Consider the following 27021-nt stretch of genomic DNA (forward strand, 5'->3'; position numbering starts at 1 on the left):
TTTTACTGCAAGAAATGGATATGTAAAGTGGTAATCATGTTTCTGGTTTCAGAATTCAGGAAAAAAGTTTCTCTGAAAAACAGAACCATTCAGAAGCCAAATTTAAAGAGATTTTTTCCCCACTTTATATTCTTACTTGGAGTATTGAAAGAAAATTTGTAACCACAGTAATTTTTTTTTTGTTTGCTTTCAGGTTTTTCCATTGCAATAAGGAATGTAAGCCTACCAGAAAAAAACACCAGTGAATTATCAATATTTGCTTTATCTTATTATGTAGGTTAATTTCTGATCATCGACTTTGTAAGGAAAATCTTGTGAAAGTTATTTCAATTCTATAATGCAATATTGTTAGATATATATTTTCATCAGATATATATCATATATAGTGATATTTTATAAACTTATTTAAATTTAGAATGAGAAATTAAGCTCATAACATCTTTTACTACTTCTTTATGGAATTACAAAAGTATTTTTGTGTATTTCTAGTGAAACAGCAGGCCAGAAAATATTAATATGCTCTTGGTAGGTTTCATCTATGTTCTTTTCAAATTCATGAAACTGAAAGACAAGGTGATGGAAATACTTTCTGCACCTCAGATAAATATGTATATTTTGCATATTGATAATGTAGAATTGTCATTTCTGCCTTATGAGAAATTTTTTTTTTTTTTTTAATGAGTCCTGGCTTATTTTTTCCCTCTGAAATGGCTGTATCGTTTACTCTGATGTATTTAGTATGGGGATGACTTACTGAGTTCTGTCAGTACGTGGGCAACCATGTTTAGATTAGAGGGAGTTTTTTTTGTTGGTTTTTGGTTTTATATATTGTGTGTGTGTGTTTGTGTGTATGTGTTTGGTAGCCTCAGAAAAAAGCTGTAATAACTATTTAGTGCTATTTTTTTTTGTTTGCCTACATATACTGCTAATTATGTATTTATTTAAGTAACTGCCTAATGTGTATTTCTAGGTTTATTGTTTTGGATCCAGGGTTACAATTCCTAATTCATAAATTTATGGTGTTCAAGGGATAGGCTACTTATAAGTACTGTACTTTTTATTGAGTCACTGAGTAAGTAACAAAGTAGCACAAAATTATCTTCATTAAAAGTAGAACTCAAAAATGAGTTCTTTAAAATGTTAAAAAAAAAAAACTTACCCAGTGAGTTCTCAAAATTCTAAAGCAAAGATGAACAAACCAAGCATGAATATTAACTAAAAATTGTCCCAAGTCTCCTATGATAATTCATATTTAGCAGTAGGTACAAAAAAATCCTTTCTTTTATCTAAATACTTAGGTTTGCACAGCTTTATAATGGGGTGGCAGGTATGCTGTATCAACGATTTAAAGGTAAATTTAAAGATGATAATTTCCTTTACTTCTCACAGTCTCTTGAATGACAGTCACAAAATTACCATAATAAATGGATTCCTTTTCTTATGAAGTAGCTCCTCAGAAATTTGGAATAATGGATTGAGACCCACACTAAATCACCAAAAAGTTTAATGCTTCTTAAGTAAATGCAGTTTTTAATACTGTACATGTAAGGTGAGCTAATGGCTAAAGAAAGGTCACTAGATCTTCTAATGAGTAGATAGGAGTAATTTCCAAACAGCACCTTGTTCTCCCATAAATTACATGTGAATTGGGTGTAAAAGCTCTTTGTATATAAATTGTAAAGAACTATAAAAGCAGAGTTTATGATGGTTGCTACCGAAGTGAGTTTTGAAGGACATTTTTTCCCTGAATATATGAACACTTATCTGCAAATATATTTAACCTCTTGGTGGTAGGTTTATCTACAAGGTGGTAAAGAATAGAACCAAGATCTTTAGTGGAATAACTGTTTGCTCTTCCTGAGAAATTCTGATTTACACTTAGTCAATGGAGAAATAACACAACATCAGAGATGAAGTGTCTAGTATGCTAATGAGTCTTGTTTTGAGCTATAGTTATAGTTAGTTTTACTCTATAATGCTTGAAAGTCAAAATGTAGACTAATAATAAACATCAGATACCCATGTCCAAATTACTATAAATACTGAGTTGGTTGAATCTGGAACCAGTGAGGTTATTGTGTGCCTGCACTTCCTGTTTTACCCACCTCCCAATTACTTGCAGCTGTCAAAATAATTTTAATCATTTTCAGATACTTTGCAGAAGCAAAGGGACTTAAGCCCTTTAGCCAAATAAAGATGTTGCCCCACCTCTTGTCTTCTTTTATAGCCCTGCTGGGTCCCCCTGTTTCAGTCAGGCCAGCATTCTTTCTGAACATCACTATTATGCTGCAAGATCCAGGTCATTCCACAGTTCTGATTCTGTATCCTTGCCTGTTAAACCACATCAGAGAGTCAGAGAATTTTAGAGCTGGAAGAAGCCTTAGAAACCAGTTGCTAAGCCCCTTTATTTGACCAGTAAGGAAAGTAGGACATAAAATAAATATAAATAAAATGTATATAAAATAAAATGAGTACTTTTTATTTAAAATAAAAATAAATATTTTTCAGATTAAAAATTAAATCCAAATCTCTGGACTTCTAGCATCTGTCCTGTTCTACCATTAAATGTTGCCTGCAGATATGTACGAGTAGACACGTGCAGAAATCTCCAAGGAACACCTGGCCTTTGCATTCTCCCACCTCTATGTTCAGGCTGTTCACCAGATATGCTTGGTTATTTCTCAGGATGTGGAAGAGTCAGTTATGGGGAGAGCAAATTGAAACATTTATCAGGCAGGGAGACAAAGGAGCAAACATGCTCCTTAGACTTGTTTGCAATTAGAGTAGCGACTGGATTTGTATGCACTTTACTGCTTTTTTAATTCATTCAGTATCAAAGAAGGATAATGTGTTTGCACTTTTTAGAGTCATACCTGTAGAAAAAGAGAGCCCCACTCTGGGACCCCTTACGTGTGACACAGGGTCTTAGTTTATATGTAATAGTTTTCAACTTACTGAAAATCATAGATGACAAAGAAATCCAAAATAGCATTCTTTTATCAAAAACCTTTACTGAAAAAATCAGAGCCTTTCTGCAAAACTGAGTCTTTCCTATCTTATTCAGATTTATTTCACTAAGAATATGCAAAACCAATTGGAAATGATAGTGTATTGCTGATGCCACTCTTCTCCTTTGCTTTAAATATGCATATTTAAACCTTTAATGAAGAAGAATATGAAAACGAATATATGTATATATACGTATGGATGGGACATTGTGCTATGCATCAGAAATTGATATTGTAGCTGACTATACTTCATTTAAATAAACAAACAAATATGCATATTTAGAATTTTAGCATTGGAAGAACCTTGGTGACTCAAACATCCAACTGCTTCATTTTATTGCTGAGGAAATAGAATTCAAAAGGTAAAGTTTCTTAAATGTGAGCCCAGAACTGGTTAGTGTTTGGTTTGCAAGGAGCTCAGGAATCTTGGCTCAGGCCAGTGTTATTTCCCTAAATTACTTGAAAAATTCTCATTAAATTATCTCTTGGCTCCATCTGTTTCTACTTCTCTGTCAGTCTGTCTCTTTTTTCTTTCTCTCTCTTTTTTTTCTTCTTCTAGGCTAATCCATCTCAGTCCTACTTAAGTTATTTTCAATGGATTTAACATGAATACTAAGTATGGAATGGGCTGAAAAGAAAACTTGGAAGTCTGAACTCTGATTAGAATGCTGATGACATCAAAGATTTTGTTTGCTTTCTTTTAACGTCCCGTCATGCACCTTTCTAAAGATCTGGGCTGTCTATTGCTTTTACTGTGCTTCCAGAAATCCCCATGCACTTTGTTAATTTAAACAACATAGATATTAGATATGTTGTCTCTACCTTTTATAAAGAAACTTTTAGAGGTTGCCAGTGAATGCCTATGCTTACGTTGGTATAAGTCAGCTGTTTCAAATTTAAAGTTTCTTAAAGCTGGTCTCAGAAATCTATCTTGGTATGTAACCACTTACACATTTTGTATGTAAATTTTATGAAATTGATATGAAGAGTACATTGTTAACATTATGTGCTGATTGTCTTGGTTTAGTCATTCAGTAAACAATCAGAGGGTCCCCAGCTTGCACCAGACTCAAGGCTCAGTGACAATATGCACAAATTGTAAAAACACTGACTCTCATAAGTAACTCCACAAAGGAGTAGGAGTGACAAATCTATACGTGAAGTATTTTAATCAGACTGTGGATAGAGATTTGCTTAGGGCCCCATGGGAGAACAGACGTGGGTCGTCCAGACTGCCTGGGAACTCCTCCAGGGACCACGGTGAAGGCAGACCCTTATCTCACTGTTGCGTGTCACATCGTGGGTGACTGTGTTTGCATGATAGAGGCCAGTATGATGGAAGTATCTCAGGGCCTACTCACCAGAATAAGCTTTCACAAAACTTTCTGTAGCCTCCTCACATCACATCATCATGGGAAGTCTCCCACTATCCCTATAAAATCCATACATCCTTTCTTAAGGATGAAGAAAGAATAATGTTTTTATTTGAACTTTAGGGTCTCACCCATTGATCTCTGCCTTCTGCTTTTAAGGGCTCTTACATGCTGTGCAGTGAGTAGTGATTAAAATATAACCCCCACCCTGTTCCCCTCACCAAATCAGGCAGTGCCTGGTACATCAGTGCAGGAGATACTCTTATTTAGGACCACATGTGATCTTCTTAACCAACCACAGGAAAATACTCATTTTTTCTGTAGCAAATATAAGAAAAGAAAAGAAATTGTAGTTAATTATGCTCCTATTTCAAAGGAGAACTTAAAATGTTCAAAAATGGAAAGAGAATGCAGGATATCACTTAAGAATTCCAATCAAACTGGTGAAGCAGGTTTTAGACATTTGGTGTTGACTTTGTCCCTACAGTCTCTTTCTAAGTTCCTTCAGTGGTAACCTGTATACGTGGTTAAACAGTTTGGTTGTGGGACCAAAAAAAAAAAAAAAAAGCCAGGAAGAGTAAGAGGTGGCTGTGGAGGAGAAGCTGGGATTTACCTCACAGGGGTCCTTGTGTTGGGTCTTCTTAGACTTGTAAGTGACAGTGAAATAGACCTTCCCAGCAGTGACCTTCAGCTACCAGCAACTCAAGTGTCTCTTCCATTACTCTGCGTATCTCCCTGTACTGTCTTGATATCCCTGTCAAACATGAAACATGTCCAACATGGGATGCGTGACTCCTCTCCCCTCAAACCCCCACCGCCCTCCTTGGTCCTGGATCTCCTTTCACACGGTAGTAGCACAAACCAGAAATCTCGACACCATCCTTGGATCCACTTTCATAGTGCACTGTGAGCCAGTCACTCAGGCATCTTGCACTTATTTCTGAAATATATTTTACTTCCACGCATTCCTCTCCCTCTGTCAGTGATTACTGCATATGCTTGACTATTCTAAGGCAAGATTCCTTCACCCTGCAAAATTGCTGCTCAGAAAAGAGGGGGTCTCGTTGTACTGGAGTGAGTACAAAGCCTCTGCTATTTCTGGGTGCTTTCCCAACTGCTTTATTTTAAACAGCAGAGCACTGTGTGAGGAAGACGCATTGGCCCAAAATGACCTTGTTTAATGAGGTTAGATATTTATGGAGGGCACCTGACAAAATCTTGATTTTTGGTGCGGCAGCATTTAAGATAGTGTGGATATTCATTCCCAGAAATGTGTCCTCACAATTGCAAATGCAAAATATCTTTATAAATAAGCCTTTTCACTACCCCTCTCCCCGCAAAAACAGAACAAAGCAAAAAACACCCCCAATACATTCAGGAGCTAGGGCTACAGAAAGCACGAATCTGCACCTACAAGACAAGTGAATATGTCCTGTCCTACTTTTTACAAAATATTTGTGACTTAGGACATTTCCCATGATAGCGTCAGACAGATTGCACCAGTGCTGTAGCGGCAGTGAAGATGAGTATGCCTCAGAGAACTATCAGAGGACAAAAAAAACTGACCCAAGGTGATGCAGACACACATGTCGGACATGCCTGTGGAGAGTTTGAATCAAATTGGGGGAGATGCAGACGGAGAAAAAAGAGACCTATCTAAATGTTTTGTATTTCACTACTAATTGCACTTAAGTAACTGAAAATAACAAGGCTCAAGATCTTATATAAACACCTATACATTCAGAAAAGTACATGAATCATAAGTATACAGCTTAGAGGACAGTGGTGTTACATTATGATTTTAATTTGATTTCCCTGATAACTAATTTAGTTGGCCACTTTTTCAATATTTAGTTGCCATTAGGATATCCTTAAGTGCCTGTTCATTTTCTTTTTCACTCCCCACTCATTTTTACTTCTCTAAAATTTTGTATATTCCAGTTGGAAAAAAAATCCACTTTTTTTTATGAGATTGTCTTACTGGCAAAACTGGAGATCATCTTGCATTTGGGCAATATGGAAGTTTATTTTAGGTTATTGAAATTACCTCTTAACTAATCCGTCAACCTCTACTCTCTTGGATCACTATGTCTTCTACACTACTCATAAAGTTATTTTTTATATGCAGATTTGATTAAGTCCATTGTAGCCCTATCCCATTCATTCTCTCCCCATCCAGATTACCCACTTTTATGTCAAACCTATGCTAAACATTCTGTTTCCAGAACGCTCCTATGAAAGTTCGTGGGGAGTAGGAGTTGGGCTGAGGGGAGGGGTGGGGAGTGGGGAGTCGGGGCACACTTGTTAAATGTTCAGAAAATCAAGCCTCTTCCCTGGAAGTTCTGACTCAGTAGATTCAGGTTGAGCCCAAGGAATCTATGCAATGAACAAGCACTCCAGGTGGTTCTTACTTTCAGGGAAGTCTGAGGAATATGACAAATACCTTGTTTTTGGTTTTTTGCCCCAGTGCTCTTACACATTCTCTGTCCACTTTCTGGATTGTTCTTTCTCCTGCCTCCATTGGAAGAAAACATCCCTACATATGTTGCCTTTGGGAATCTAGATTGACTCCTACAGGCTGAGTAAATTACTCTGCAGTCAGTAAAGGCTTACTCCTGACCTTCCTCACAGACCTAGTCCATGGTGGCCTTCCCCATCTCAGCTGGTTACACGCACTGGGCTTACCTGAAGTTTAACCACAGAATTGGCTGCAACTTGCACTTGGTCCTATTCTGTTGTCATACTCGGGCCTGGATGACTGCAGACACCTGCTACTAACTAGCTTTCCTGCTTGCATTCTGCACCCACGTGGTCAGACTGATCATTATTCTAAACTCAAAGTCAGTATCCCATGTTACTGCTCAGAATGCACCAGTGACTCCCCATTTCTCTCAGAATAAAAGCCAAGTCTTCATGAGGTCTTACAAGGCCTGTCGCTATCTGCCCTGTCCCCACCTTCACCCTTGACCTTCTAGGCTCTCTCCACCTCGACTCTTCCAGTCCCTCTCCTTTTCTTAGAACATCCCAGGTATGCTTGCACAGTAGAACGGGCCTTTGCATTGCCCGTTCCTTCTGTCTGGAACACTTAACCTGAGGTATCTGGAGTAACTCCTTCACTTTTTTCAAGTCTTGGCTCCAGTGTCTCCTTCTTAGTGAATCCTGACTTGACCACCGTGTTTAAAAGTGAAACCTGACCCATCCTTCCCACACCTCCAGTCTCTTTCACATTTTTCTTTTTTTCACCCATGACATTTACTAACTTCTAATATACTATTAGTTATGTTTATCATTTCTATCTGTCTGCAGAATATGAGCTCCCCAAAGGCAGATATTTTTTATGTGCTCACGATGTATTCTCAAGTATCAAAACAATGCCTGGCATATACTAAATGCTCAGTAAATACTTGTTTGATTTGTTAAATGAAATATTCAGGATGCAACAGATAAGAGACCTTATATAGCATCTCTTTATAAGCCAGATTTTTATGAAACCTTTTCCAAAATATGTTGCATATTTTCACATTTTGGAGTGAAAACTTGATACAGAGAGTTTGGATGAAGATGGGGTTGCTCGTGTACTGCTGTGATGATTTGAAGGAAAAGCCAGTTCAGCCCAGCTCATCCTGCCTGTGTTGTGGGTATTCTCTGAGATACAGGTTTATACCATATAAAAACTTTTTAGGAGTTGATACTTGAGTACTGGATTTTAGGTTTTTTCCTCTTTGCTGGCATTACTCAAAGTGTCCATAGAGGTGAATTCCCAAGAAAAAATCAGATAACTTAAGAAAATTAAATGTCTTCTATGTTTGGTTCAAGCACATCGATTTTGAAAAGTTTATGCAGAAATTTTTACTCCCATTATAAAACCAGTGTGCTTTTGCATATTCTAGCCCATCTGAAGAGCACTTGCGTCAATTTTGGATGACCAGAAACCTAACCGTCTTTTTCTTCCCTCATGCATTATTTCCTGAAATATTGTGATGCTGTCCAGCTGAAATCTGATTGCTAGCTAAGAATATTACTCTAGAGGGTCTATTTCTATACATCCAATTTTAGAATAATGTTTACTTCTATTACTGTGAGCACATAAGTTTCCCATATGTTCTCATATGTGCTTATTCATTCCTTTGAGAAGTGTAACTTCTACTTTATAGAGTCCCGCATTTTCATGGGACGGGGGGTACATTTCCTCTTGGTTTGCTGAGAGACTGTGTGTGAAAATCTGCGGGCTCAGCAGGGCGCCCCGTCAGCCTGGTTCCCCTCACCTTGGTGATCTCCAGTTGTCTTCTTACCGCTTTACCTGTCCTAACCTTCTCTCTCAACCCAAATGTATTGATCAGAACCTTTTATGAGAGTAAATCCTACCCTGAAGGCTCTCCCAAGGTGCCTGGAATGCTGCTGGGCTCGAAGCAGCTAAGAGAAAAGTGATTGAGTAGATTTCATCTAATAAGAAGAATGATTATTAGCAGCCCACCACTTGAAAAAATGCCAAAAAGAGACTTGTGTGAAGACATGCATCTTATGTCAGCTAATGTTAATACTTGTTTGAAAAAGCCAGATCTCAGTTAGATAGTGTCATGAGGGAAAGCCTGGGTATAGTTTTATCCAAAATAGGAAAGGTAGTTAAGCACCAATTCAAACCATGGTTAAAATTTCCATTTAAATGACTTCATAAGCTGTATGAATTCTCAAACTTAAAATAGACACTTGCATGAACTATTGTAGGAACTTTATTGTGCAAAAAAAACCCCCAAAAAACTGCAATTGCCATGCAGTAGAAAAATGCCTAGTCAGACTGTCCTTCTTTTCTCTCAGTATTCTGAAAGCTTCTATATTTCAGGGCTATGGTTTAACTAATGCTAATCATATGAGCCTATATACATCAACAGAAAAATTTATATTTCATCTCTGTTCTGTTGTCTGTCTCTTCTCTGGGAATATGAGTACTAATGAGCCAACAGATACAGAAATTCAGTTAAAAAATGCTGCGACTTGAAGGATGGCAGGCAAATGAAGGAGAGAATGAAGTATCTCCTAAATGCATTCATTCATTGCACAAGTATTACTGAATACTAGATATTAGGAACTGGGGGATTGGAACTGAAGTAGTGGTACTTATAGAAGAGAAGGAAAGAAAAGGTAGCCATTCGCCACCTTCCTGGCACGTATAGTTCGTTCATTCACTGATTATCTACGAAATGCCTACTACTCAGTATACCAGGGATACAGCAGTGAAATAAGTCAAACCAGAAATTCTTGCCCTGATTGAGCTTATATTCTAGTTGGATAGAAAGGCAATAAATAAAGCAAAGAAAAAAAATCTAGTAAAGAAAGTTAAGTGCTAAGGAGAAAAATAAAGTGGGGAAGGAGACTGGAAGTGGTGTGGGTGGGAAGCAGGCTGTAATCTTAGATCGACTGTCCAAGAAAGGACTTGAGGAGACGGTATCTTCTTAGTAAAGATCAGAGGGAAGTGAGGGGGCTCGTCAGGCAGGAACCTGGAGAAGGAGCAGCGGAGGTGCCGAGGTGAAAGCTGGCCTGGCCTGTTCAGGAGATCACACGCAGGCTGCTGTGGCTGGAGCAGGGTGGGCGGTGGGGCAGGGCATCTCAAGGGCTTTGGGTTTCACTCAGGGTGTGGCGGGAAGCCTCTGGAAGGTTTTGCCCCCAGGCCAGGGATGTGAATCTATAATTTAGCAGAGGGAACCAACCACAGGACAGGCTTAATTAATAATGAAATGCAGCCATAAGTTGTCGAGAGGACTGGCAAGGTTGACTTGAACTGGAAGGTGCAAAACTGGGATGAGGTGAGAAGCCAAAGCTGGACCTGAGGTTTCCGAGTTACCTGTGAGAGGTCCCACTGGAGTCAGGAGGATACGATGCTCGGAGATCGAGGGGAGACCTCGTGGAAAGAGGCGGCCGAGACACTGAAGAAGAGCCTGAGGGGGGCCCTTGCTCACTCCCAGGGCCGAGGGAGGATCCAGTGTGATCCTCAAAACGGTCATCACTGTCCCCCTTCTTCTGTCTTTTTACTTGCTTTATGTGGGTTGTTTTCTAAGATCTTTGCTATTCTTTCTCAGACTTCTTAGGAGGTGAAATTATGAAAGAAGGAGGGAAGGATAATTGGGAAACTGTATCCGTGATGGTATCTTGGTGTTAATTTCTGACTCTTTGTTGAGCGGAGGTGAGGGTGGTGGGCCTCCACCCCTCTTCTAGCCAGTTAGAACCACAACCCAAAACTGCTCTTAAACAGGTAATAAATGTCTACAATTTTAGGCCTAAAAACAAAAATAAAACAAAACTTCTGAAGTATTGTGTTCTGAGAACTATATTGATTTCAGTTTGTTTTCCTTTTTTGTCATCTGTTGCTATCCTACTTAAAATCTTCAGCCACAGTGATCAAAGGCACAGATTTGTTCATCTTAATTTTTATCACCTGTAAAATGATAAAGGTCCTCAAAAATCAATGTTTTCTCAAGTTGAATTGGGTGTCTTTCATACCAAGACTCAGTTGTTTGTTTTTGTTTTTAAGTAAAGATAAAAGTGTTATTGTCAGGACTGAAAGCAGAATTTCACAGGCTGCCAAAGAAATGCTGTCCTCTATTGGCTTAAGGTGTTAAAACATTTTACAGTGTTTTCTGTCTAAATTTAGAGTGTTGCTTTCTTTCTGGATTGGAAGAGTCTGCCCTGAAATGTAATAGATGTGTATTTTACTCCTAAGTGGATGTATACAGCTAATTTCTTTCAGATAGAGGGATGGAAGTAAGAGTTAAAATGGAAAATTGCTGGGGGAAGCTGGCATGTTTTTAAACTCTCAAGTGCTTTAAGGGGGAAATAAAAACTCTTTCCAGTCTTGACTGAATGGAAAATATTAAGCTCTTTGTCAGTAAGCAGGGGAGATGTTGAGTGTTATGGATTTTCATCTTTGTCTCACGAGTTCTTGTGATTCACATCCTGTCCCTGCTGCAGTGTTGGTCTGCATTAACGATCTTGAAGGCCAGATTGAACCATTATTTTTATACTTTTTTTCCCTTGAACCTGCTTGGTGCTTTGAAAATATTCATTATATACCTTTTTTGTTGCAGAGGTTCTAGCAGTGTTAGTTTTTCTTGACTGATGCCCTTGACTTCAGAATAGAAATAGAAAAATAGAGGTAGGGACAAGGATTGATTAGCAATCCTCCTTTTCAGCAAAACAGCAAACGTCTCTAGATAAATCACCAGTTCAAAAACCTGGAGAATGCATGTTAAAAAATTAAGGGTAGTGTAGGTCTGTGTGTGTGCTCATCGATAGGGAAGTTTTCTAGAAGAGATAGTAAGAACACAAAAATTCTATCTGGTCTGTTTTACTGTCCTTGAACTTTTATTTAAAAATACGCTTATAGGTTTTACTAAGCTGTTAGAATGATTATTCACAACATCCTTCTTTTTAGGGGAATTGTTTTAAGTAAAAGGAAACTGAGACCAATATTTCATTGCTGTTTCAAGTGTCTCTCGAGATCTGTGTGTGTGTATAATTACTTTGTTATTATTAGATTTTAACTTCAGGGTTGAAGGGGTTCAGGGAATCACCTGATTCCTTGTCTGGCACTTTTAAGCCATCACAGATAGTTGAAAAGATATTTTAGTATTTTCTAGCATCTACTCTGTGCCCTGCAGTGTTTGAAGCACTTGGTGTATATTAACCCGTTTAGCCCTGACATCCACCCAAAGAGATGGGCATTAGTGTTACTCCCATGCACCATGTAAGGGAACAGAAGTACAAAGAAGTTCAGCCACTCGCCCCGTAAGGAATGATCTGGGACGTCTGTACCCTCAACCGGGACATTATCGCCAGCCTCTTTCCTTCTCCCTTCCTTTCTAAGGGTTAATTTTTACTCTCACTTCACTTTACTGAATGTGGTTTCCTCAGCCTATAGTTTAAGACTCCTTTTCGGCTTGTTTTCCTTTTCCTAAGCCTGACGAAGAACAGCTCTTCTCCACCTTGCCATGGGTCCCTGCTGCTCCGCTCCCGCACCTCCCTCCTTGGCGACGGTCTCCAACCCTCACAGCATTTCTGAATTCTAAAGTTATACGTCAGGACTGGAAGCTGTTACTCTAATAATGACTTGACCAGTTCTGAGTCAGATCATATTAATTGTACAGTTACCTCATGGTTTCTACATATATCCTCTATTTCTGTTTGCCACATCTTTTTTTCTGCTGCATTTGCAAAAACCATATTATTCTTGCCTTAGGTCGTGCTATTAGTGATACCATTTTATGTGTTGGTGAATACGTCTCAGATGTCCCAGGGCCTTTGAATGTGGATTGTAATCGATAAACCTGATCGCCTCTTTGTGGACATTGTATAGCATCTCTTCAGGTGTCTTATTAAAGTTTCTAACCACATATTCTAGGATCTTCTGGCTCCTGAGACACACTGCTATTAATATGTTGAACGTATAAATAACTATTGTGCAGAAAACTGTCAAAGATAGTTGTGTGATTCAGTTTGGTCAGTGTGTACTTTGGACCAGCTGTTGGCACATTCTCTTCCTAACTGAATCGCAGGGAAGAGAATAAAGCTCGTGCACCAGCTCCCCCCACACTCCCCCAGCCCCACACTCCCTCTCCGCCTGGTGTAGGTGGTGGAGCCCCCACCCTTTTCCAAGATGAAGTTGTGCTGATGAGTTCTCTGCTTCCTAAACCAAAGATAATCACCCGATGACCGAGTACCACATAATGTTCAGTTTACGACCCTGAGTTTACAGTGATTGCTGCTGTATTTTAATAAGTCAAGAAGAATTTCACAGGGTTGTAATTTGTAAATGCAGTGTTTTCTCTCCATCCTTACCCTTCCACAATATTAGTTTTATTTAGGGTCAGAGGTGGCTGGGGATGGGTGGTGAGCAGCCCCTCACATACGTTTTCTAGGCTGTGCTGCTGTTTTTGTTGTTGTTGTTGTTCTGTTTTTATCTTGGGTGTTGTTGGACTGGAGCTGTTTCCCCCTCATGGTCCTGACCTCCACCCAGGAGCACCCTAGACTTGGGACCTCTGCTGCCACTTTGGTTCCATTAGAGCAAGATCTTGACTACTTTACCTGTTTTCCTTTCTTTGAAAATAAGGCACGTGCTAGCTGAAATTGTCCATAAGATGTCCAATTAGTGCAGCCAGATTTCCTATTAACCAGCACGGTGATGTTCCTGGGACCCTCTACCCAGACCGTGGGAACTTTGGCCAGTGGTCTGGAGATGAGGGAATGTTTCTCCTTCCAGCTGGGGAGCTTAGGTGTTCCCATGGCATCCTCTTCTTGCCTTTGTGAATCATAATAACTCTGTAATTCATCTATTTCCCTGCAAGTTTTCCCCACCTGACTGAAATTCTGAAAGGCTATGAGCACACAGTTCAGGGCTTTGCTTAGTGAGGTTCTGTAGCACTAATCTTTATTTTGCCTCCCCCCTTCCAAATGTCATTTAAGATGGTAGTATTAGTACCAATCCAAGGAGCCTCTTGATTTTAATAGGCTTTTACAAATTGGCTGAGACATATACTGTGCACATATATGTTTGAAAAAAAATCTCATTTCTCAATAATGGATTTGAACCAGGCTTTTTGGAACAAAACTACCTTCACTCCAATTTCAGTACCTCTTTGCCTCTGTCCCTGTGATGTCTTCCAGGAGTGCCTTTCTCCTCAGTGCTCCCATCTACCAAATTGCTCTTCACTCTCAAAGCCAGCTAAGAGAGTGCCACCCTGAGAATCCTCCCTCACTCCTCCTCCACGCAGGGTTACCCCTCTCTCTCCCTGGGTTTAAATATACTTCTATTATGCCAAATGCATTTAGTTCTAATTACTTAAAATTACCTATCTCCTGTGTTGGACTAGAGCGTCTTGGGGCCAAGATCCGTGTCTCTTCACTTTGCATTTCTACTCATACTGCAAAGCCAGGTACTTAACAGGAGTGCAGTTAATTCCTTTATAGCAACAGCACGGGGGTGGCGGGAGGGATCATCTGGTGAATAGAATAGGAACCCAAATGGAGAAAGGGAATGGGGCAAGGGTTATTTCAGTGATTAAAGGGAAGCTGAGATGAGGGGAAAGATGAGTTGGGGCAGAAAAGCAATCAGGGGACGACGCCATACCAGTCTGGGTGGTGGCTGGCGTTCCAGGGGTTGTGGGCGAGATGTTAGCAGAGGTGTGAGTAGAGGCGGGCACTGCGGTAGTCCTAGACGCGGACCTGGGAATGGAGGGTTTGTGTGGGAAGGCCAGAGGAGAGCTGCAGTGCTGGGAAGAAGGGGAGTTACCCTGGAGACATGGCCGTGTTGGAGGGAGGACAGCAATGGCTGGTAACTGGCAGGGGTGGCAGTGGGGAAAGGGTGGAGGAGGGACAGGGGAGTCCTTCAGCAGCAAGCAGACGTCAGGGAGGGGAGTTGCTGCAACCATGGCAACTCTGGGCGGCCAGCAGTGTTGGGCAGTTGTCTGTACCGTACAAGGTCAGTCAGTGATTGACGAGTAAATTCCATCGTAGGTGGTCATGGGGAGCAAGGGATGGTAAGAGAACCAAATAACCGGCTTGGCTTATCCTGCCAGGGAATGAGATCATATGTGACCATAATGCTGAACAAACAGGATTAAAGGGCACACTAGAAACTTACTTTATTCTCTCCTCCTCTTCCCTTTCCAACCACTCTCCAGGGCTAGTTTTTCTGTCCTTGCATGACATCCAGGACAGACTTCACTGCTTTTTAGCTTCTCTCAGATTAAAAAAAAAAAAAATCTTTCAATAACGTGTATCCATAAGCACAGTCTTGGTTTAGTAAGTATCGTGTCTGGTCGAGTCCTGTGTGCTGATACGTATTCTGTTCATTTAGAGGTAAAGCTTCCCCCTCTCTTGCAGCTCCTGTTTGCTGCAGACGTGAGGCCTGCGGGGGGGGGGGGGGGGAGTTGGGATGGATAGGCTTCTCCTTGTTTTCCCCAGAACACATCTGCCCTCCCTCCCCCGCTCGCTGGGCAGCTCTGTCTCCTTCAGTAGCCTGGGTAGGTAGGGTTGATGAAGTTCGGGAAGGTCCTACAGCTTGACATCAGTTTGCCTTTGGTTTCTTGCCATGACCGATGTAAGCCTAACTTGTTCTTTTGTGGGTGCTGCTATAGGTTCTTTCATGGGGACGGTCCCTTCTGCCTTTGTTTCTGTGGCCTCTTTCAGCCAACGTCAGTATGCTGCCCGCGTTCCCTCACTGACTCAAGCAGCTTTAATTCAGACTCCACTCATGTTGGCTCAGTAGTACGTATGGAATATCTGGGTGGAAATGCTCTCCTCTTGCCTAGGAGAGAGGTGGGAACTAGACATACAGATGTGGGGGTAAATGCTGCGCTGATGGGAACTGAAGTCATGAGACTGGACATGCTTGTCTAGTAGAGACACAGAACCTCAGAGACTCACCTTCCAGAAGCAAGAGGACAAGGAGCTGCCAAGAAGGTGGAAGCCTCTTCCACAGCGTTGGTTCTATAAAGAGGCGCAGACTGCACAGGAGTCGGCCCAGAATTATGTCTATTAGTCTGTCTATTTTTTACTCGGAAGTGGAACTTAAGTAATGCCTGCATTTTAATTTTAACTGTGAAAGGACTCTAAACTGACTTCTTCCTGTTTTGAAAATTGATGTTAATTTTACTTTAGAATTTCTGATTCTTTGAAGATGAGTTTTAACTTTTTTTTTTCCAGTTGTGTATGAACACAGATCAAGATTAGAGAAATCCTTGCAGAAGGAAAGACTTGAACATAAAAAAGCAAAGGAAGGTAAATAAATAATATAAATGGTGTTCTAAGTTTTTTTTTTATCATACTCTTCTTTGAAGTAACATGTACTAGCTTTACTATTTTTTGTCTAACACATTTTTCAACTCACCCAAAGTCTGTTTCATACGTGGACAGAGAAGGAGATATCAAGCAATATGCTATACATTGTGCAACAAAATAATTCCTGCTCAGGATTGGATTTAGAATCTTTCATTCAGTTTGTGCTGCTTTGAGGTTGTTCATATATTGGTTATATGTATTACTTCAAAAATAACACACACCTTTCCATTTGAATATTACATACGTTGCTAACACCTAGAACTTCTGTCCACAGATACCCAGGAAAGTAACAGCATGCACTGTCCAGAATATGACAAATATTGTATATACATGTACATATGACTGCATTTATACATAATGAATCGATCTCATATGATGATGCCTTTTAGGTTGTGCACCTGTTTTTCTGTCTTGTGATAAAGGCTTTATTGGCACCAACCAGTTGGTTTGGTTTGAAAAATTAACATTTAGCACAAGTATTAGGCAATGCTATTGATTTTTATTAGAAGTTTTCAATAAAGCATGGACTTCATATCGCTTGTGATTTGAAGTAACCTGCATTCTTATTTTTCTTTCTTCATGTTTTGTGGTAAGTCTCGAGGTTTAAGTGAGGTGTTCCGTCTGACTACCTCAGTGCGGGTAGGAGGGAGAACAGGGGAGGGCAGTATGGGCTAAGATGTTTTGCTGACCCTTGGATTAAGCCTGTGTGAAGAAGAGAAGTTTAAGATCATTGAAATGCTTTGACAGGATTTGGATTTTTCCTTGTCTTCAATCGCAGAGTGATTTTATAGAGCCATCTAGTGGATAATAAAGCTTTAAGCGCATTAAGGATGGTTTCCACGGAGTGAAACTTTTCAGGTCCTGGGTGATTTCCATGTGCCACCTAGCGGCCAGCAGTAAGTTATCTCTGTCCTTAGATGTTTTTCCGTCCTTGATCTCAAGGAGAGCTCGTCACAGTGTACACATTCTAAATGCACTTTCAGTCAGTTGGTTATGATGTGGATTTTGTTGATACAAGATTCACAGCTTTAAGGTAAAGAGGAAGACTGTATAGTAGTTCTTTTCAATTCTTTCTAAAGCCTTAAAAGACAAAGTTAAGTGTATAAGTCACCAAGTGGATTGTCTTAAACCTAAAACATTTTTAAAATTCTGAATAAAATTTGCCTTTATTCTTTTCGATGTCTAAAAATTCCACAAGGAATAACTTATGCTCTTTTTCTCCATTTTGTATTTTCTAGATTTTCTGGTTTATAAGTTAGAAGCACAAGAAACACTAAATAAGGGAAGGGTGAGTTTTTTTTCTCTCTTAATTTTTTATTTCATGAAACTTGAAAGAGAGGGAAATATAGTCACAAAATCCTTTACTCTGTTGATGATTAGGATTACAGGGCTGAAATACATTTCTTCCTTCCTTCCTTCCGCCAAAAAATTCCGAGAGGAAAGCCCTTAAAAATTGTGTTTTTAAAACCTACCTTTCTTTGCTTATCATACTTTGGCAATCGTGGTAAACTGGAAATAGCCCTAATGTTCAACAATAAAGAGAAGGTGGTTTTTACTTACTTATTCACTTGTGGTCTCTCTTTGCTCTAGAATGGGATACCGATTTTGACTTGCCTTTGCATGACATTGCTGTCACTCGCACAGGCATTACTGTGTAAAGTCCAGCACAGTTACCAGGCCTAGAGTTCACATGTTCAGATGTTCAAAAACAATTCTGGAATGAATAAGTGAATAAATGATATTGGCATTTTAAAAATGTTCAAGTCCAGATTCACTGGAGAAAAACAAGTTTTTCTCTTACTCTAAGAAAAATATGTAAGCATATAAACCACTGGCGCTTTGCAGTATTAAAACTGAGAAGTCCGCTCTTTGAATAGGTAGGAGGCTGTCAGCTTTCAGCTCTTACTTGCTTTTAAAAGCCCTAACCAAAACTGTGTGCATTCTGTTGTGCATTTTATAACGTAACTTACCACAAATTAAAGTAAAATAGTAAAGCAATAAAATAAAGTGATAAAGCAAAAATGCAGTTCACTTTAGAAGTTGCAAGATCATGAAAGAAAGCAATAGTCGAGGCTGCGCTCGTGCTGGCGATGGGGTGAAGCAAGGCCTGGGGCACTGAGAACACAGCAGTGTGGGGAGAGAACACTTTCCGGTGTTGTTTGTATACTGACTGGTTACGGCTGCCCAGGACTGCACTGGACACCGGTGAGGTGCAGACATGAGGATGCTGTACCGACACACGGAGACGTGCTGCCGGGGCACGGAGTTCAGCCGCAGGCATGGGCTCAAGTTTCAGTCCTGGCTCCACTACTAAAGCAAGTGTCTGCTCTCGGCCTGTTGCTTACTCTTTCTGTCTCTCACTGGGAGCTGGAGTCCAATTGGGGTAAAGTAACATACATAGAATTTCTTACCCACTGAATCTCAAGGGAGGAAAACGCCTGTTCTCTCCCCTCCCTGGAGCCATACTCAGCTTGTGAGGCCTGGCCATTGTTGGGTTATCTCCCCCTCCCCTTGGGCCACCCAGCGCTGTGTGTTAGCCACACGTGGTGCTGTGTCTGTGCATCTGGGCCTGTTTTTCTTCTGAGTATGAGAGGGAGTAAATCACCTCTAAGGGCCCTGTCAAGCCACTGTTTCATAGTTCCATGTCCAGCTTTTTCATTACTAAAGTCGAGCAGACTTACAGGAATGTTGAAACTTCATTTCTGCTGTTAAGTAAGGAGATGGTCTTAGAAATATTCTGGTTCAAGCTTAGAATTCATGTTAGCTTACACAAGTGAAATGAGTGAAATTCTTCTATTAAGAGCTTTAAGTTCTATTTAGCAAAAGAGCCAGATATGTTATCTTTGTGTTAACTATTTGCTTTTTAATTTACAGCAAGATTCCAATAGTAGATACAGCGCATTGAATGTCCAACATCAGATGTTGAAAGTGAGTAATTTAAAGTTGTTCTTCATGAAGGAAGGAAAGGATTAACTCAGTAAGGAAAGTTAACAGAAAGTTGATTTGTATTGTAATATGGTATTTTCTTATAAATCAGGGCTCTCTGATCACCTAATGTTTAATTTTGTTCTTTATCTTTTAAGGATTTTTGTTTGTTTTTTTGTCTCATTTCTCAGAGTGGTTTTCCTTAGATACTGTCTTTTATCTTAGACACACTGGAGGCAGTAGAAGGATTAAAATGCTTCCATCGTGTTACTAATGTTTAAAATTGGTGTCCTTTTACCTACCAGAGGAACACAGTTTATATTTAAAGATTCTCCTTCCTTGGTTCTTGGATAAAACTCATTCTATGTCAGGAGAGACAAGGGGGGTGGGGGGGGGGAGAGAGGGGTGGGGAGAGGGGGAGAGAGAGAGAGAGATTCATTATCTCTGTCCAGCCAGAAGAGATGAGCAGCAGCCTTGTGCACCCCACACAACGGGAAAACTACGCACCCTCTCCACCGCTTACCTCCCGGCCCCCAGCTTTTTGTTCGATATTGTCTTTCCTGCTGTAGGGCATATGCTTTTTATTGAAACCAGAGTCTTTCCTATTATCAAGAGAGCAATACACGAATTAAAGGAGACCACCCTTTCACATTAAGCATTTGGAGGCTGTAGACTTTATCTATATTGTGATTACAGCTTAGTATTATAATCAGGAGTAATTAAAGTAAGAATCATTTATAAACAGTCGATTTATTATTTCCCCCAAAGGGAAAAAAAGTCTTTTTTCCCCTGTTCTTTAAACTGGTTTATCAGGAAGGCTGAAAATCAAAGAAGGGAAATAAAAAATGTTGCTGGGAAAATATCAGATTGAAAGAGGCAGTCTAGCATGCCCGTAGAGGGGGAGTTTTTCCATTGGCTTTATCTGGTTTCCACAGTAACTTGAGTCCCTGGGACTTTCTCCAGGGCCAACCCTTTTTCATCTCTCATGCTAACTTCCAACTTCTTGTTGTTCACATTAATGTTAAAAATTAAGGAGAAAATTATCCTTGGCCACGATCCCAGACTATTTGTTTGAAATGGAAGGGAAATGGAAGGGAGCTGCACAAATTTGAAGCAACCTGAGGAAAATGAAGCCTGCTTCTTCATTTGCACATCCTTTCTTGCAAGAGAAAGGCTACTCTATCTAGAGATAGATTCTGTGTCATTGAGAGCATGTACGTCTTTGCTCAAGTTTTCATCTTTGCAGAGTCAACACGAGGAGCTGAAGAAGCAGCACAGCGACTTGGAGGAGGAACACCGCAAACAAGGAGAGGACTTCAGCAGGACGTTTAATGACCACAAGCAGAGATACCTGCAGCTGCAGCAGGAGAAAGAACAAGAGCTTTCTAAGCTAAAAGGTGTTTGGAAATCTAATTAGCCCGTCTGTATGGAAATGAATAAGCCTATTAATGTTTGAGTAGAACAGTAGACTTTTGGGTTTTTTGTTGTTGTTGCTGCTTGGTGATTGATTTATATTATCATGTGGTCCTTTCCAGCTACTTCTTACTTCTTTATGACATTTCACATTTATACTTGTCTCTTTGGGTTTGTTTGGGGAAACAGAATAGAATACTCAGTGTTTCTCAGCAGAGCACGTTGGCCATGCAGGGCAAGGCGGTTCTCCTTGTACGTGTGTTACGAGACATTTAGCATCTCTGATGCCACCCACGAAATGCCATCGGTGCTCCCCTCACAGCGATGCATCTGCAGGTCACCACGCGGCCCAAAGACTCCCTGTGGGTCACTCGTAGTAGCTTCAAAGAGCTCAGGCTCTGGAATCCGCCTGCCCTGGTCGGACTTGGCCTCTTCAGTGGCTACTTACGTGACCCTGGGTAGGTTGTGTAAGTCACCACAGGCTTCATTGTCCTCATCTGTGACAATGGGATAAAACGTATCGGCCTCGTAGAGAACAGTTACTGATACACGGTAGACCTTTAGTACACGGTAACCGGCAGCGGCAGCAGGTATTTTCACAGTCATGTGGAACAAAATATATCACCTCTGAGTACGTGTGAGTTCTAGAAAAGGGAAGTAGCACCTTCTATAGTCACTTATTCGGATTCTAAATAAGTTTGAAGTGTGAGATTTGGTTTAAAAAGTTACACAGTGCTTCCAAAAACAAGGGTGAAATACAAGTAAGGTCTTCTGGAATCGAGTTGCTTGTACTGTGCCAAGTGATTCCCTGGTTTTATATAAAATGTCATCATAGGAAGAAGCTGTGTGGGTCCTTTGGACCTTTCTGTACTTTTTTTTTGCAGTGTTTTATCTGTAAGTATACCCCGCCAGAATAGGTTACAACAAAAAGGCGCATGGGCGTTAAGTAGCCGTTGAGGCAGTTTACAGAGGGCTCAGGCAGTCTTAATGGAGTTGGGCCCGATGTCAGATGGTCCCCAAGAGACGTAGACATGTCGGGGCCTTGGCTTGTTGGTGGTGTGGCAGGTGGTGATGAGTCAAGATAACGAAAGAGAGAAAGGGAGAAAGACTGGACACCGGAAGTCCTCGCAAAGGTAGGAGAAGGGAAGAGAGAGCCAGGTCCAGAGTCCAGGCAGCACTTGCCACCCTGGGGCAGCGACACCTGTGTGTGGTGAGGGAGGTGACGTTTGGCTTATTGGACATACTGTTTATAAACTTGAGCTAAGCTGAGTAAATACATTTAATTATACCGATGTTAAGTAGCTATATTAAGGAGTGAGCAATAAAATTTTCTAGGTACCTAACCTATGTTTAGTATACTTCACATAATTTAATTTAATTTTAGTGGTAATTTAGTTAATTTAATTTTAGCAGTCGCCCTAAAGGGCATGTTTTCTTATGTCCACTGTGTATTTACTCCTTTCTTTGAAACCAAGTTACATGTATAGTGAAATTTTAACAAGAAATCAGAACCATGGAAAATAGGAGGACACTTGTATATGAGTCCTGCATGCTCAGGTAACTCCAGCCTGGTGGCCTGGTCTGAGCTTCCTGGGACCAGGATAAAGGGGACATACAGTAAGTTAGAGGGCTCTTGTCATCAGAAGAGAGAATCTCCCAATACCTGGGAGGGTGAGGGAGAGACAGACAGAGATGGAATCAGAGAGAGAGTAAGAGAAGGAGCGAGATGGAGAACAGTATTTCTGGTACCAATTACTTTTTGGAAGAAGTTTCTCAGAGAGACTTTGGACAAGTTAACTTGACACCGCCCTTGATGACACTTTGATAAGGAAGCAGTTTTCACATCAGCACTTTTGTTTGATTGCGATCCCTAAGAAAAGCTTAAGATAGTGAGGTAAAGCACACTGTGACAGACACGGGTCTGTAGCGGTCAGCCATGCAGTATTTAGTCCGAATAGCCATTGGTAGATGAATGTGATACGGGAGGGAATTGAGAACTTAGGACACGCGTAGCTCTGAGCTGACAGCACATAAGCTTTGATGGTGAGTCTTCTCAATCCTGTTACAATGACAGCTGACACAGCAGATGTTTTCCATGTGCCAGTACCAGGTGCAACTCTTCAAACAGTTATCTTACTTAATTCTCATAGCAGCCTATAAGGTAGGCATTATATTGAGTCTAATTTAACAAATGAAGAAACTGAGGCCTCCTAAAGTTAAGTAACTTGCTCAAGGTGACACAGCAAAGGCACGGGAGCTACTGCCATTAAGGTTATAAACTGAATTCCTTTAAAAGTCAGCCAGGTTTGGGTGTTTGAAGCGCATGTGTGCGTGTGTGGAGACTGGGGCCCCATCCAGTCAGCGGCACACAAGTGGTCCTCTTGGATCGCCACTGGTGTCCTGTTTTGACTTTTGAGAAAATCCATGAATACATGGAGGTGGGCAGCCCAACCACCGGCCACACTTCCCACCTTATTCTTGATCTCTCCCCAAACCCAGCCACGAATCCACTGCCCAGGGGCTAAGCAGGAAGTATGATGAAGTGAAAGCGGACAGAAAATGTGAGGAGAGATGGTGACTGGCACTTTCCTTCAGTGCCAAGAGCCTCTGTGGAGACTCAAAATCCTGTCTGCAGTGAGTGGCTGCCACTTTGGGGGTGGTTTGCCCAGCACAGTCTAGGCTCATTCCTGCTACTGTCCCCGCTCAATTCTCAACAGCATCCCCTTTCACTCTCGAAAGGATCTCCCACTGGAAAATGAATTCTGTGGCCCCCCAGCCACCGTTTAACTTCTGCTGAGTGCTGTCATGTGAGAATTGTCTGAGTGTTGCCAGATCTTACCAGACGCAAATTCTTGATTTTTAAATGGTGCCAGCTATTCAAATGCAAAAGACACTGTATATAGGCCAACACTGAAGGGGCCAAAAAAAAAAAAAGTTTGTGAATTTATATTTGGCCCAAAGGCTGCCAGTTCATAACATCTGATGTCCGATTACAGAACATGTGAGAAAATTATCAGGAAGGTAAGAGAAGTGGGTCTAGAATCTTTAGTCGCTGAGGCTGTTCCCAGAACAGTAGGGCTTGAGGCTGGGGAGATTTTAGGACTTCACTCTGATGGCTACAGTCTCACAGCGTAGCCCTGGAGAGATCTGTCCTATAGCATTTGGAGGGAGAATTTGGACTCATGAAGAACTCAATGGTAGGAGAAAGAAAATATACTGACAGTTTTTCAGCAGATGGGGTGTTGCTCTGTCTCTTATTTCTTGAGTTGCCTTTGTAACTGAAATACCTCTTGGGGACTGTGGAAATTATTCATGCTCTGAGAAATACGGTTTGTGCTTTTCATAACTCTGTTTTTAATTTGTGAAGAGACTAAAATTCTTAGATGAACCCTACCCATTACATTTTATTCCTGCAGGCTTGCGTATTAACATAAGTACTTCACTTTTAACTCCTGAGTAATTAAAAAATCCTTAACTTCTTCTACAACGTGTAGCTTATTTAAAAGTATTTAAACTACTGAACCAGACTGCAGTGGGTTGTCCAGCTGAATCCATGCCACAATCCCCAAACGTTACAGTTTTCGTTGATTTGGAACAAAATTTCCAAATACTGCACAGTCAAACTTTAAAACAAATCCTAGAAAAAGTGATGTGAGGATTTGGATGTGAAAAGAATAGAATCAAGAGCCTGAACGTCCCAGGGCTTTACGCATGATTTTCCTTTTTCTAAAATAGAAACCGTGTACAATCTGAGAGAAGAGAACAGACAGCTGAGGAGAGCACACCAGGACATGCACACACAGCTTCAGGACGTCAAGGTAAAGGAAAACCCAGCACCTGACGGTTTAATAGTGTTTGCCTGCTTTACACCACGGAGCCCCCACCTCCACTGATAGAGTGACTCTAAAAGTCGCTCCCACTTGACCTGCTTGACAGTCCACACAGTGATTTTGGGCTTTGCATAAACCGTGCCCAATACTTGTACCACTTCTGCATCGTAAACTAAATGATAATCTGGAAATCCCAACATGTCCATTAGTACTGGAATGACTCTTTTGCTGGATGGTTGCATTTTAGTAAGCTTTTTATTTTTGCAAAGGTTTGTTAATAATGAACGATATTTTCCTTTTTGTTTTGATTTCACTGTATGTGATTATGATATTTGGGTAGCACGTTTCAGATTGTGGAATATTGCATTCATCATAGTCTTCCCTCTGTAAAGATTTTTGAACTTAACAAATGCTGCTGCAGCTACAAACAAACAAGCAACCAACGTTTGGGTGGCCGTACCACTGTCTGCCCAGGAGGAGTTTGTCCCAGAATGTTAAAACTCAACATGTAAAATTCTTTTTTGTGTAGCAACAGCATAAGAATTTACTCTCGGAGCATGAACAACTTGTAGTGACTTTGGAAGACCACAAGAGTGCGCTAGCTGCTGCACAGGTTAGAAGGGTAGCAGCCTCTGGGTTCTTTATTTAAAGTCGGCTTAGCATTTCTGAATTCCTCTCTGCATGGAGTCTCTTACAAGCCAATCTTCACTGAGTTCCTTAAGACAGAGCTTTCCTGAAGATCATGCATGCTTTCAAAACTCAATCAAGAAACATGAAATAAACCTTCGATTTTTTTTTTTTGGCACTGGCAGTGTGGTGCATATGACTGTTTCTACCCTCCACCAGCTCCTACAGGCAGTAGTTTAATATTTGCTTAAATCACAGGGATTGTCCCATATACATGGTCTTTTGCCACTGCCTGACCTGCGATGACTCTTGCTATGTGATCTGTAGGATTTTACGATGCTAGGTACCTAAATAAATTGTTGTCAGACTTTCTCTTCTGCCCCTCCCTCCCTTGCTCCCAGCCTGTACACAGTGCTTTTGGGAACAGGCTTATATGCTGTTGGTCAAATTACAGAAAATCAGAAGAGAACTCATGTCAATAGAGAAGGAAAGACAAAAGTCGTAAGCTTCATTTGTTCAAAGCCTAGAACAGTCCTTGGCACAAGGCTGGCCCTCAGTAGATATTTTCTGAGTGAACAAACAAACAAATACAAGTGTTGGAGAGCTTATTAACGGAACGTCACACTGAATGCTTTACAGCTTTCTAGTCGAAGCAAAGGAATAGGAATGGCTGGCACCTTAGTCGCCGTGATGTCTTAATCACTGGTCTTCACTTTTCTTCTCTTGGAAGAATTAAAAGGAAAGAGCAAAGAAAAACCAACTATCTGTGCTTACCAGGAGACCATGTGTTATTTTTTGTCTTTATAAAATTATTAAAAGTGTAATATGCTGCGCGCTGATCCGTCTCAGAGGCTGCAGTGTCTGTGTCTGTGGGACCCCTTTTCAGAGCTGTCATTGACTGGGTGTCTCCTTACAAAACTGTAGCTGTGTGGTGATTCTTCACACGTGTGTAAGTTAAACTGACTTTAGAGGATGTTATTACATTCATAACCTTCTTTATAAAGTTTTTGCCAAGTAGTAGTATTTTACATGAAACTACTTTTGACACTGAAAAATGTGACCAACCAATTTAAATACTTTATGTACTATAATGGCCATAAATGTTACACTAAGCAACAATTTGAAAATTCAGAAAAATATAAGTAAAATAGTTCAGTTGATGACCCAAAACAAATTTTGCTGTAAGCACACTGAGAGTACTACTGACAAGGTTTTGTAATAGAAAAAAACCCATATTTAACTTACATATATACAGATAACTTAAGAATTTTCTATTTCTCTTTTTGGCTCCTTTTGTTGGGGCCTCCAAGTTTCTCCTGCTCTTTTACCCCCATTTTAAAACTTTTGCCAAATCTCCTTAGACAACAAATGCTGTTTCAGGCATCTTCATTTTTCACATAAATCATCTTATGGGATTCTGTCCTGATAACCTGATTTTTAAATGTAATTGATGGAGAAAGCAGGAACAGAGTAGAATTTGAGACTTTACAGTTTGTCAGGGATTATCATCATAATTTTATATACAGAATTTTGCTTAATATTTACAACCTCTTGAGTTAAATAATATTGTATCATTTTTGTAAGTAAATAAAGTGAGATCAAACAGAGTACGTACCTGGCCCGAGATCAGTGCCCAGAACCAAGCTTGAAGCTTAGGTCCCCCTGACATCAAAGTCACACTTAACTCTTAAGCTGGGATTTGTGGACACTGCCCTGTATTACAGTTACTTGGGCCTTGCCCCAGACCTATTGACTTATAATTCCTAGGGCGGGAGTCCAGGAGCCTGCATTTGTAATATGCTCCTTCCATGATTTAACATGATTCTTAATGCATGCTAATATTTGAGAACCACGGCATGGCTGCTTTCAAAGATGCTATATCTGGGAGGAGGAAAAAGAAGATGGGGTAGAATGTGTGTCTTATTTTTTAATCACAATGTGGATGCCATTTTTTTTTCTTTGACCTCTAAAGTTGGTTTGCAAATGTTTTGATAGGTCTGTGGGCTAAGGGCCGCT

At 40.5% G+C, this 27021-nt stretch overlaps 1 protein-coding gene and 1 long non-coding RNA gene across 3 annotated transcripts in view; one reads left to right on the forward strand and one right to left on the reverse strand.

The window, feature by feature from the left end:
- GOLIM4 (golgi integral membrane protein 4) overlaps positions 1 to 27021 on the forward strand; it is a 70832-nt gene that overhangs the window by 23678 nt on the left and 20133 nt on the right. The window contains exons 2-7 of one of the 2 annotated variants that reach the window (XM_032484815.1): positions 16076 to 16150; positions 17449 to 17498; positions 19085 to 19138; positions 20382 to 20532; positions 24284 to 24366; positions 24908 to 24991. In XM_032484815.1, coding sequence (XP_032340706.1) covers positions 16076 to 16150; positions 17449 to 17498; positions 19085 to 19138; positions 20382 to 20532; positions 24284 to 24366; positions 24908 to 24991 — 497 coding nt within the window. The remainder of the gene's footprint in view (positions 1 to 16075; positions 16151 to 17448; positions 17499 to 19084; positions 19139 to 20381; positions 20533 to 24283; positions 24367 to 24907; positions 24992 to 27021) is intronic. The other variant, XM_032484820.1, reaches the window with a different exon arrangement.
- On the reverse strand, positions 1847 to 26119 carry LOC116665381. Its single transcript, XR_004321979.1, has 3 exons — positions 26045 to 26119; positions 14221 to 14227; positions 1847 to 1857 (listed from the first exon to the last, which is right to left on the reverse strand). It is a non-coding gene; the product is annotated as an uncharacterized LOC116665381 (long non-coding RNA).

This window comes from Camelus ferus, chromosome 1 (genome assembly GCF_009834535.1).
Source record: "Camelus ferus isolate YT-003-E chromosome 1, BCGSAC_Cfer_1.0, whole genome shotgun sequence".
Lineage (NCBI taxonomy): Eukaryota > Metazoa > Chordata > Mammalia > Artiodactyla > Camelidae > Camelus > Camelus ferus.